The sequence below is a fragment of the Nicotiana tabacum genome, chromosome 12 (genome assembly GCF_000715075.1).
Source record: "Nicotiana tabacum cultivar K326 chromosome 12, ASM71507v2, whole genome shotgun sequence".
In the NCBI taxonomy this organism is placed as follows: domain Eukaryota; kingdom Viridiplantae; phylum Streptophyta; class Magnoliopsida; order Solanales; family Solanaceae; genus Nicotiana; species Nicotiana tabacum.
The window spans coordinates 118,177,009-118,189,622 of record NC_134091.1 but is presented as its reverse complement, the minus strand read 5'-3'; the positions used below and the strand labels follow the sequence as shown (position 1 = coordinate 118,189,622).

General features: G+C 32.4%; 2 protein-coding genes across 2 annotated transcripts; one reads left to right on the top strand and one right to left on the bottom strand.

Annotated features, from left to right (window-relative positions):
- Positions 1–307: 307 nt before the first annotated feature.
- Positions 308–3,977, top strand: LOC107763811 (uncharacterized). Its single transcript, XM_016582305.2, has 4 exons — positions 308–553; positions 2,005–2,884; positions 3,004–3,063; positions 3,331–3,977. The coding sequence occupies exons 2-4, from the start codon at positions 2,255–2,257 to the stop codon at positions 3,736–3,738; spliced, it is 1,098 nt and encodes a 365-aa protein (XP_016437791.2). The 5' UTR covers positions 308–553; positions 2,005–2,254; the 3' UTR covers positions 3,739–3,977.
- An 835-nt stretch (positions 3,978–4,812) lies between these two features.
- Positions 4,813–8,993, bottom strand: LOC107763812 (gibberellin 2-beta-dioxygenase 6-like). Its single transcript, XM_016582306.2, has 3 exons — positions 8,169–8,993; positions 7,197–7,518; positions 4,813–5,369 (listed from the first exon to the last, which is right to left on the bottom strand). Exons 1-3 carry the CDS (start codon positions 8,624–8,626, stop codon positions 5,139–5,141), a joined length of 1,011 nt encoding a protein of 336 aa, XP_016437792.1. The 5' UTR covers positions 8,627–8,993; the 3' UTR covers positions 4,813–5,138.
- Positions 8,994–12,614: the final 3,621 nt, after the last annotated feature.

Below are 12,614 nucleotides of genomic sequence, written 5' to 3'. Positions count from 1 at the left end.
TTGTTTTGAATAATAGTATTTTATTATATAAAATTTCTTATTTTTATTTTGTTTAGTTATTTGTTTTTTCACTTTAAATTATCGGGGGTCAATTGGTTTTTTGGCCTTTTACAAACTTGTTTTCAGTTTTATGACCCTACCTCTTTTTTTACACATGAGAGATTTACTTTTACACGTAAAAGATCTAAAAAAGACATTTTCTTAAATTTAACATTGTAAAAGGCCAAGAAGGCCTAAAACCTCTTAAATTATCTTAAGTTTACTTAGTTAAATAAATTTTTCTTGTGTAGGATTTCTATTATGTGAGGGGGTCAAATTCATTTAGAAAAATAAGGATAACATAAATTCTACTATTAGTATAAGAGGGGTAACAAAATATAAGGTTGTATTTGTAATTGCGCTATATTATACACCACTAATTTCGTTTCAACATCGTTATACCAATTGACGTCTGCAATTAAACTAGGCCGACGGATCCAGCCTCCGGTGAACCCGCCGGCACTTTCTCCCGTCGAATCAAATCGCCGGCAATTTCAGTGACCTCACAGCACAGGTACGCCTCTTCTTCCGCTCGTTCTGTGGGTACCATCTATGTTTATCAATCAATTTTTGAGCTCATTCTCCTTCTCCGACAAATAAATTCAAAAATTTGCTCGAATAGAGAATTCGCCAATTAATTGCAATTTTTTAAGAATTCCTTTTCTTGTGGGTTTTGCTGCAGGTACAATTACTTTTCAGGATTTTAAGTTAATCTATGCAGATTACCACTACAGACTATTACTCTGTGAAAGTGTGTGCTAATTTATAGTACAAGTATATGAATTTTAACTTATATACGCTGAAATATAAATATTTTATTTTGCTATCAATGATTCTTAACCTGTGATAACAGGTCAATTACTATTTTATGGAGTCACCATTTAATGACTACCATAAATATTTGAGTTTACGTTTTATACAAAGTTAATTTAAGCAATTTTACACCATCATGTCACCTATGGTAAATACTTACCTGCTCCCGATATTTATACAATGGAAGACATATGTCTTGCATATACACCTTTTAATACTTAATAATGGTTAAGTGATATGCATTTTCACTTTAATTTGTTGATTCTTAAGGTTAGTTGTTTAGTTAGGTGTAAACACCAGGTGCAATAAGTATACCTGTTGTAGCAGGTATCATGTCTTATTTTTATGATTATAAATCTCGCATTTTAAGGAAGTTTACCTGGAGACATCCTTTGAGCGAGTGTAAAGGTGTATATAACTTAAAATTCTAAATATTTATGTGTAATTACCTTAAAAATTATCTGATTGTGTAAAAAAGGTTTACACCCTCAGTGCATAGAATTGAACTCTAAACATATAATTGTTTTAAATCGATGTTCAAATGCTTAATCGACTCGTGCTTCTTGGCTGGATTTTTATGTAAATCGTTGAAATTTGGTGCTATTTTGCTTTATTTTATTGTTATCTTTTGGATTTCTGCTTTCATGTGATTCAGTATAGCTAAGAGAGTACAACAATGTGATTGATTTCATATATATCATCTTATAAAGTTGATAGCTGGTTCTGCTGATTTTTCTGAATTATGAGAGAAGAAAAGAAATAGAGCTGCTGCAGACAAACTTATTAGTCTCTGGGCTCTATTATTAAAGAAGATTTATGGACCAGTTTGGTAGGTAACAGAAGTAGCAGTTCAGTTGTAAGAAAAACTGTATTTTCTAGGAAGGTTTAGCACTTTCAAGAGTTTGCGCAGATGAAACAACTCGAAGAAAAATCTTATAGATTAGGTGTGAAGTTACAATCTTGAAAAAATGTTATGCACAAACTTCGAAAATTTTAACATTTCACTTCAAAGTCTTATATGGTTCTAAGATTTATTCTTTTGTGCTTACCAATACCCATTTCATATGGACTTTTCCTATAATGAAGCCCAAAGTTTGTGGTTGAAGCTCATTGGAAAGAAAATTCATTCTCTCCTTTTGTTTATTTTTATAGGGTGCATTTTGAGGAAGGTGAATGCTCAAATTCATCATTCTTTTTAGTGGAAAAATATATCTCGAGCTGATGAAAGTTGTGTCCCTTCGCCACTATGTATAAGCTGGTGCAAGCTGATTGAGTTGTTTATGATACAGCTTTTAGCTTGAATATTCTGAGCGTCCTCCCTTTTTGTTGACTGAGTAGCTTTAACCTAACAGGAAATTTATTCACTAGATGTAATTCTGCAGAAGGAAAAACAAAAGAAATAATGGATGATCGGATTGTTCTTGACAAGGGTCGAAAAAGGCAGTTGCCTCGGTGGATGTTTGCTACGTCTGCTGCTGATCAAGTAAAGGAAAAAGTCAAAACTGATCATGTCGACAGTAATAATAATACAGAGGAAATTGTCACACAGAAGCGCAGCAGGTTGAAAAACAGAAAGACTAAGGACAAAAAGGAAGCATTCACTGAGGAATCATCCACACAGATTTCAATATGCCAAACAACAAAAAGAAGCAGAAGAAAGTTAAACCTACCAAATGATGACTGTAATGATGAAAGCGGTTTAATGGAGAGCGAGTGTGACAGGATGAAGGTAAATGGTAATGGAGCGTTGCCTATGTTGAGGAGACAGAAACAGAAAACGAAGAATTCCAAGATTGAGGGAGGTGATGGGATGGAAGAGTCAACAACAAAAGCAAGTGGTAGAAGTGGCTTAAGGAAGAGAAAATGCCGCAGCGTGAAGGAAAATTCTAATGAAGCTGGCCCTAGTTTAAGGAGGCAGAAACAGAAAGTAAAGAATTCCAGGAATGAGAATTGTGCCGATGTTGAAGAGTTGACACCAAAAACAGATGACGAGGATTTGACTGTTGAAGATCTACTGAGCATAGCAGAAGAGGTGATCCGCTAAGTTCTTTTGAGGTCTCCAAAACAATTCTTCAGTTTTACCAGCTAAAAGTGATGATCACATTTGGCCAGAAATGTTGTATCTCAGATATTTTTACTGTTCATTTGCAGTATGCTGGTGATTCTGATGAAGATTTGACCGTTGAAGATTTACTGAGCATCGCTAAGGAGGTGATTGTTGTTAATTAAATCCTATTAGTTTTGGATCATCTGAATTGTTTACTAAGCCTTTACTTGCTATTTAAAATGAGCGGAGATCCTCCATTTTTTTTATTTAAAATAGGGAACTAGGCTTTTAATCTGCGGCATCTCATTTGAATGATTTCTAAAAGATATATATTGTCTCAGGGGTTTTGTTGTTTGGTATAAAAGTTGCTGTTTCAATTATGTAGTAAATATGAAACCTTGGTTGTTATCTTATTTTTCCTTCCCTGGCAGTATGTGAATGAGAATGAGCAAGCTGCATCAGGCAAAGAAAGAAGTTGTCCAATAGAGGATGCTATTTCCATGTCAATAGGCTCATTAAGTTGCACTGAAGTCGAAAATCAATCTTTGAGAAGAGAAGAAAGAAATTCTGATTGTATTTCAATTCAGACAACAATTGAAGATGCTCCTCCTAAGCTTAACATGTCCGAGAATCCTACTCAAGACATGTTAGATGTGTTTTTGGGCCCTTTGTTGAAGAAAACTCATGAGGAGAAGAGAGTTGAACTAGTTAGAGAAGACATGATGAGTTTAGCTCACAATCTAAACAAGAAAAACCAGAGCGATCCTTCTGAGGGTCAGCCAGTTTTGGTAAAGAAGAAAAGCAGTCTCAAGGACAAGGTAGCTCTGCTTCTTGACTAATAATTGTGAAGGTAACTAGGTAGAGGATTTGGAAGAATAAACTTGATCAAATATAATTTATCTAATTCACCCAAGCATTCACTTGTTTGCATATAAATCCCACGAGAGAGTATTTGTTTATTTGTATATTCTTCATAGTAGTATTTTCTTTATCTCATCATTGTACAGTAATTATGAGAACTTGATTCCCAGGTATACAAAAGAATGTTTTTCCACGGAAATGAATGAACTTAGAGAAAGAAGCCTCAATATCTGTATATTATTTTTTTTGTCAACTATACCATAATGTTATGTCAGAGTTAGCTACGGGACTGAAATCACATTCATCTGATGATCTTATTGAATACAGAAATTTCTATTTATCAATGTGATCAAACATCACACTGATTCTTTAGACACGTATGTTGTGATCAGGGGCCTATGTAGTGTATTACCGACTGGTTCAATTGAACTCATAACTTTCGACACAGAGTAAGATTTCATATGTAAAAATTCATTAAAATTACAAAAATAGTAGATGTGAACCCCATAACTTTAAAAATATGATGGGTTAAATGCTAAAAACTTTAAAAACTGAACTCATAGAGTTTAAATCCTGGATTCGCTTCTGGTTGTGTGATAAGTTTCATTTATAAGTAGGTGGCCTGCTTGATATTTTAAGATAGCTGAGATAGGATTGTAAAATGCATGAAATAGCAAGTTTTGGTGATCTGAAATCAGTTGGTCCTTTATGTGAGTGGCTTACCTTAATCTACCTTGTTATTGCTTTTCGTTTTATACATCTCTTGGTCGGGTAACTCGAACAGATCTTTACAACAACAACTATATGCTTCCGTGTCAAACGAGTTGGACTCGGTTATATGAATCCTTACTAACCATGTTGATTCGGATATATTTTATTTATGCATCTTGTTCTAGAGAAGTGATTACTAACTAGTTTTCACGTGTTCTTTGAACGACAAAGTGTCTGGCACGGGGAAATGGAACAATTTGAAAGTGTCTAAATGATGGAAGTAGAAATTTCATGAATCTATATAACATAGTGAAAGATTTCAAACAGTATGGAAGGCAAAACGTTACTCTTATCTTTATTCATATATCAAACTTAGAACAATTGCAAACAACATAGTACAAAAGTAACATTTGCTGTCACTTTCTAATGTACGTGCCTATGATGTAATGTCTCAATTCACTTTCCTTTCCCAAACAAAAAGAAGTAAACAAAAAGACCTCTCCTTTAATTTTAAAACTATATAGGTAAATCGATCTACATATATATACGAATAAAAGATAACAAAAAACTTTTCTTGTATCAACTCCCTCAAAATTGTGGTTTTCTTCTAGGATCTTAGGCCTCAAATATATGTTTTCTTTTTCTTTGCTCTTATATGTGTAAAATGCTATAGAACAAATCTTGAGAGGCCTACTTTGTGTCCAATTAATTTGACATCTTGTTGAATCTGATATCTGTATTCTCCAAAAGTGAATTTCCTATAAATAGAGGGCTCTTTGCAACTTCCAATTAAATAATCATAAGAAGGGCAAAGGAAATAAGCTATTGAGAATCTCTCCATCTTTCCATTAGCCATCACTTTGTGTTCCACACTTTTATACACATCGTTGCTCCAAGCCTGCATTTATTAATTATTTTAACGTTGTAAAGTATCAATGTAATTTGTCTATTAATGCAAAATAGTAGTATTTTAGTAAAAGAACAATGATATTCTTAGCAGAGTCAGAGGCATATACAAGGTTTGAATATTGTGAGTTTGAATTAAGAATTTTAACACAATATATTTGATTTATCAGGTTGAAAATCTATAATTTGTAGCGTTCAAGCCAAAATTAGTGAGTTCGGATGAACTCATAAGATGTAGGTTGTATCTGCTTTGAACCGATTACTACGACTATTACAGTTAAAAAAACATCAATTAATGTTTCTTTTTCTTTTTAACTAAAATAAAGGACAAAAAGGAAAGATAGAATTTGCGTGATTAATGTAATTTTTTTTTAATAATGGTGATATCCAAGCTATATTGTGCACATTTCAATTATTTTACTAATTAAATGCAAAATCTTGGTGATGATTTGGAGATTAGCCATCAATCAAAGAGAAAATAAGTGTTTCCTCCTAGCAAGTATGTATAAAATACTTGTGTTATTTTTATCGAGGAAGAAGGAATTGACTTTGTTGGGTACAATTCTTGGACAAATATAACATGCCAAAATTTAATTTTTCTACGTTGTTTTTGATCTGGCTGATGATAATTTTATTTTTTTTATATAATGACAAAGGAGACCATAAGCGACTCTGGCAATTGGAGTGAATATTGGTGAAAAAGAAAGTGGATTCTTGGACATTGGTTTCGTCATTTCTTGACCAATAAAAAACATTTATAAAGAAATTGGACTTTTGATTATTTATATGAAGTTGATGATAATGACATTTTCTATTTTTAGTTGTAGTTTTCAAATATAAAAGTAAATCGATGTTCAAAATCAAACCAAGAATTAGACAATTTGACCCTGATATATTCAATTGTTTCACCTGTTTGGAATAGAGGATTAACATCTTGTGGAAACAAAAAACTACTGTCATTTGCTTGTACATTTTTATTTTTATTTTTTTGCAAAAAATATTTTTTTGGAGTGTTAATTAAGTGAGACTTTTAAGGAAAAATAAACATAGTTTAAACAAATGTTTTTTACTTATGCTAGTCGCATAATATGCCAACTTGTCGTTATTATTTCTCTCACTTCCTTATAACTTGAGACTAGAGCTGTCAAACAAGCCTGGCTGGCCCGGTTCCGGACCTGCCCAGATCGGTTTTAGTCCGGACCGACACGGTAGTAAGGGGCCGGGCAGGGTTGGGTTGGGACGGGGACCAGACTGCGCCGGGTAGTTTTTTGATATCGGTTAACCGGACCGGTACGATCCATTATGGTCAAGTCACATGGAAACCGGTTAACCGGACCGGTCCGGACAAATTCAATGGCTATTTTTTTTTTTTTTTTTTAAAAAAATTTATAAAGTTGACGATTGTTATACAAAATACAAAAAAAAATAAATTAGCCCGGCCCGGCCAATTAGACCCGGAATCGTTCCGATTAAATTTTGCACCGGGAAAGTCCGGAACTAGTAAACCCGGTAAAAAATAACCGAAATCGGCCCGATAACGAAACCGATCGGTTCCCTTTTCCTCAACCCCTGACCGGCCCGGCTCGCCCCTTGACACCTTTACTTGAGACCATTGATCAATTGAAGGTAAGGTGGTATACTAAATTAGGCGTTATCTAAGTTCGCACGACTCAGGCCGACTCTTTACATATGCGCGTGCCTATTTCGCTTTAGGAGATATCATGAGGTACTTTAACCAAGTCATCCTCACTTGTCATTTCTCTCCATTAATTTCCAAAAAACAAAAGTGATAGCCATATAAAAGTGATAAAAAGTGTACCTGAAAAAGATCTCCAATGTTGACAATAAGTGCATTTTGGTTAGGTTTGACAGCTATCCATTTGGAGTCTTTCATTAGTTGAAGTCCACCAACTTCATCTTGATGTAAAATGGTCAAAAAATCACTATCTGTATGTGGTACTAATCCAAATATTTCTGGAGAAATTTGACAAGGTGGATAGTGATTGAGTCTAAGAAAACATGAACTCTCATTGCAAATTCCTTTGATTAGATTATCTCTTTGACCTAAGTTTCTTACAAGAACTCCAGCAAGTGATTTGGCTAGGTCTTGCATTGCAGCTGCATATTCCACCATCACTTCCCTATTAACAAAGAGTTGGAGAGACATTATATATTTAACTGAGTTTAATCTGATAACCTATAAGATACATTAATAACCTACTATAACCGATACACTTAAATGTCACTGACCTTTACATTGTTAGTATATATAACTCCAATCTTCAAATCCTACTACAAGGTCATATCCCTTTCTATTATTTATGGACAACCTACCCCCCCCCCCCCAAAAAAAAATATTAAGTGAATGTGTAAAACATACAATGGTTTAGGGGAAAAGAAATTGCTCATATATAAAAGTTTCCTTTAATATTATATAATATTCCTACAATATTCTCTTTTTCTCTCTCTTATACATATTTATAGTTTGCATGTGCATGTGTACTTTTATGAAGAATATTTACAATAATAATAATAATTAAAATAAGTAATCTATTTCTTCTAAATATTTGAGGGGAAAAGAACTAAACAAATTAGTAAAAGAGTGATGAAAAAAATAAAAGGAGAAAGAGAAATGCCAAACTTGAATGTGACAAGGTGAAACTACCTAAGCTTATCAAGGTTTTAATTAGCTTCAAATCCAATTTGAAACTCTAAATTTTGAATTCGTCGTTTTCTTTTCTAGAATTAAATGAGAGGTGATAAAATTAATCTCTATCTAATTTGATAATACCTTAAAGTTGTGAACTCTCCATAAGAATCAGCTTCTGAAATCTTTGTCATAGGGATATGAAAAGCTTCTGACCAAGAAAATTGCTTAGGACAAGTAGCTGTTGAATTTCCCCATCTATAAGAATTATTTAAAATCCCACAAGTAGCTTTCATTTGAAAAGATGCCTTAAATAACTTCATTTGTTCTCTCCTCATCTTCCTAAGTAAGTCAAGACTCACACCATGGTTCACAACTTGAAAAAAACCCCATTCAGATGAAGCCTTGGCTATTGCGTTTTCGCAACTAATCTTTTGTCTCTCATCTTTACTTTTTAGACCGCTAAGGTCTATCAACGGAAGTTCGTACTCTTCCATCACCAGTTTCGCGCTGTGGTTTGTCTCACCATCGTCACGACTGCTCTGTCGCGAAAGCTTAGAGTAATCATGTAAGAGAGGAGGATTCCAAGACTCAATCATCATAACTTTAGAAATATGTATAACTAAGTTTTGATCAAATTAAACAAGAAAAATAAGGAAGGAATTAGAAGAGTTGGGAGTTGGGACAAAGAGTACACAAGAGGTATTTATATGGCTAATTAGGAGAGGGGGAAAAGGGAAGGAAAGTGTGGAAGGAAATAAGAGACAAAAAACCATAATGGGGAAAAACAAGGGAAAACCTCCTAATTCATGACAATTGTCACAATGAGAATGTATCTTCTTGAAATTGAGCTTTTAATCATATAGGACTAATTCTTAGGCATTGAATAGAGAAAAAAAGAAGAAGATGGATATGTAGGAAACAAATTTAGTTCAAATGTTGAGGTTTAACTTATGAGATATTAGGAAAATGAAGTATGTAAGACCACGCATATATATTGGTACTCTTTATATATTCACAAACCAAAATTCTCTTTAAAAATTTAAAAATTTGAGAAACTTTCTTTTGCCCGATAAAGTATTGCAGTGCCTATATATTCCCTAGAGAGGAACTTTATAAAGGAATTATTTCTCTATGTGGAAAAAGGAGAAAGAGAAGTGTCAGATTCAAGAGAAATTTTCACCATAAAAAGGAAATATAATAATGCAAATTCGTTATTAGATACTAATTAAGGACGAATATTGCCTAATCGTGGATTTTGTTGAGAAGAAAGTTTTTGAGGCATTTTTTTTGAATTGTTTATTGTGAATTTTGCATTTAAGGAAGATTTGGATTCTGTCTGCCAATGGTTGTAGAAAAATGGGAACGGACGTCCACATAATTAAACCTTTTGTGACAATCTTTTATTTTCGATTTAACCATTTAGTATCCAGAGCGGATTAATTTGCATTCGCTTTAAATAAAGTCACTAGAAAGATAAAGTATTTCCAATTTAAAAATTTCGGTTTCAATACTCAAACTCGAGACTCAACTAATTCCAACCATCTCATCAAATTTTTCGGTCGTTATGTAACAATGTGAATGCAAGTTTTTTTGTGAACTGCTATTTTGCTTATTTTGTTTTTGTATTCTTTTGGATGTTAAGAAACGAAAATTCTGGAGTTTGATGAAAAAGTCAGTCACACGTACGGCTGAATATTAAATTAGAAAAAAGTCAATTTCTAGTACGAAAATATATTTGCTTTTTTATTTCTTAACTCATACATATATAGTTTAGACAAGGAAGTCATCACCGAATCGGGAAAAATCAAATTTTCTTTGTCGTAATTAAAATGTCTTGTTATATATAAAGTCAAAGTTAAGTTTAACGTGCATTAATTGTCTAGTAAAATCGCAAGACAAGATACTATTTTGTTAGCAATCTCATGAGCAGGCAACTATATTAATTAAAAAGATTTATTTTGTGTATCAAAAGAATTTTCACTACTATGAAGTATAATAATGTAAATTCCTTAGATTATATACTAAGAAAGATAATTTACCTAATCTTTGACTTTGCTGATATTGATGGCATTTAGCTTGAATCGTTGGTAGTGAATTTTGCATTTAGAAGGATCTGGATTCTGTCTGCTAATGGTTGTAAATAAAAAAATAAAAAAAGAAACCCGACATAAATCATGCGGTCTGGTGAGATGATTAAGATCCATCCATTCTTAAGAAAAAGTCTCGGGGCTGAGTCCGAAAAATAAAAAAAACTTTTTGTCATAAGGAGTATTTTACCTTTTAATGGATCTTTTCGGAGTGAATTCTAATTAGTTAGACCTGTGAATTTTTGAATACCGGATAGCTGAACCTAATTAAGAAAAGAAAAACAAAGCAAAAGAAATATTTGCCAGGCTTTTTCATGTACTGCAACTTTGTGCATTTTGTGCTTTGTATTCTTTTGGAGGTAGAACGAGAATTCTGGAGTTCGATGAAAAAGTCAGTCACACGTATGGCTGAATATTTTAAAGTAGAAAAACAGTCAATTTCTAATACGAAAATGTATTTTCTTTTTATTTCTTGATTCATACATAGTGGAGACAAGGAAATCATCGCAGAATCAGGAAAAAATGAACATTTGTTTTTTGTCGTAATTCGAATGTCTTGTTATATAACTTCAAAGTTAAGTTGAACATTGTCTGGAGTAAAATTAAGGCAAGGTACTACTCTTTCTAAATAAAATTTGTATATTTAAAACTAGACAAACAAAAAAACAAGTTTTGTTGTAAAAAAAAGGAAAATAATTAAATTTGATTGTTTTAAAACAAATTTGGAACCTTCAGCATCAGCATAAGGACTGTGTATATTAGAGATAGAATGTGCCGGATAGGTTTATTAGGAGGGTAATACCTACCAAAAAGTTTATAATTCCCAAAACTCGAACATGATATATCTATTTTAGAACGAAGAAACCCATTTTAACTATCACAATCCTTATTATTTTGGGGTTTAAACTCCAAAGCTTTTACAACTTGTTTGGATGGTTGTTAAATGGTTGTATCGTATTATTATTTTAAATACAATATTTGTTTCATTGTTACTTAAATTTTATTGTATCGTATCGTTAAATTTGTCACTACGTAACGACGAAAAGTGTCACTTTATAGAACAACCAATTTGGTACAGTCGCGTCGTTACCTTATTTTTTTTTCTCATCTTGTCTTTCCTTATTATTAAATAATCCTATTTTATCTTTTGTCCTACCTTTTTATATAATAAACCTACCACGTATCTTACCTTTTCTTTATAATATTGCACATTTATTCTTCGTATTGTTGGTGCATGACATCATGAAACGACGACAAGCAATACATTTACCTGAATATTATATACATCAAAATGATATAGTATAATACAATATAATATTATATAATACATTACGAAACAATACACAACAACCATCCGAACAAGCTATTAGCTAGCAATCGCGCGAGGCCGCGCGAAGCCAACAAGCAAGGCTCAGTGCATAAGCGTGGCGGCCATATGTGGCCGACGATGGAGGGCAAGACGTGGAATAAGAATCTTTTGGAGCATGGCGCATGCATCAAAATTAGGGGAGTCAATAGTTCGGTTCGGCCGGTTCTTTTATAATATATCATATCAATTTTTCGGTTATTCTATTATTTATAACTAAAATTAAACCTTTTGAAACCGTCCTAATTATGTCGGTTTCTCTTCGGTATTGACACAATTCGATTAATTTTCGGTATTTTTTAAATGTCATATAAAAATCACTAATAAAAGTAAAATACAATAACATGCATACTTTTATAAGACTTAGCAAAACTCTCTAGACAATTTTGCTGTTTAATTTGTAATGAATTATGAAAACATGAAAGATGGTCAGAGTATAGATCCATCAACTACTCTACCGCTGCGTAAAAAAAATTACGCAAACACAAAGAAAAGATAAATCACACAAGTAAAAAGATATTAACCAAGTTGGAACTCAAGAATATAGTCTATAGAAAATTAAATATTCAAAAAGATAAATCTAAATCATACGAAAGGAAACATATTCAATACATTGTAGTTGCTATTCATAATCGTTAGAATACTTTGTATTTTGCTAGTGAATATGCTGAAAATAATTTAATTTCAGTAGGAGTAGCATAATAGGTATGGGAATTAGGATTTTGATCTTAATTACTAGTTGGTTTATAATCATTTTCGTAATTCCAAGATCCAAGGAAAAATTTAGTACTTTATTATTTTTAAACTTAATATATAAATATATTTTTCATATGTAAATTTATTCGGTACGGTTCGGTATTTTTTCGATTTATTTTCATAAAATCAAAAACCTACCCTAATTATCGGAACGATTGTAGATTTATATAAAAACTTATGGTTTTATTAAAAGAAACCTAAAAATCGATTCGGTGCAGTACAATTCGATCGGTTTAGTCGATTTTTAGATATTCATTGACATCCCTAATCAAAATATAGGAGCTCTAACCATTATTATTTTTCCTATATGTATCAATAACCTATTACATCACAGTTTCATGACTCGATTTTTTTATTCAGTATAAAGTATATTCCTTT

Coding starts and splice junctions, on each gene's coding strand:
- LOC107763811 (XM_016582305.2), top strand. CDS start 2,255: ATGGATGATCGGATTGTTCTTGACAAGGGTCGAAAAAGGCAGTTGCCT. Junction 2,885..3,003: donor TACTGAGCATAGCAGAAGAG/GTGATCCGCTAA, acceptor GTTCATTTGCAG/TATGCTGGTGATTCTGATGA. Junction 3,064..3,330: donor TACTGAGCATCGCTAAGGAG/GTGATTGTTGTT, acceptor CTTCCCTGGCAG/TATGTGAATGAGAATGAGCA.
- LOC107763812 (XM_016582306.2), bottom strand. CDS start 8,626: ATGATGATTGAGTCTTGGAATCCTCCTCTCTTACATGATTACTCTAAG. Junction 7,519..8,168: donor GGAGAGTTCACAACTTTAAG/GTATTATCAAAT, acceptor CTTTGTTAATAG/GGAAGTGATGGTGGAATATG. Junction 5,370..7,196: donor ACATTGGAGATCTTTTTCAG/GTACACTTTTTA, acceptor TAATAAATGCAG/GCTTGGAGCAACGATGTGTA.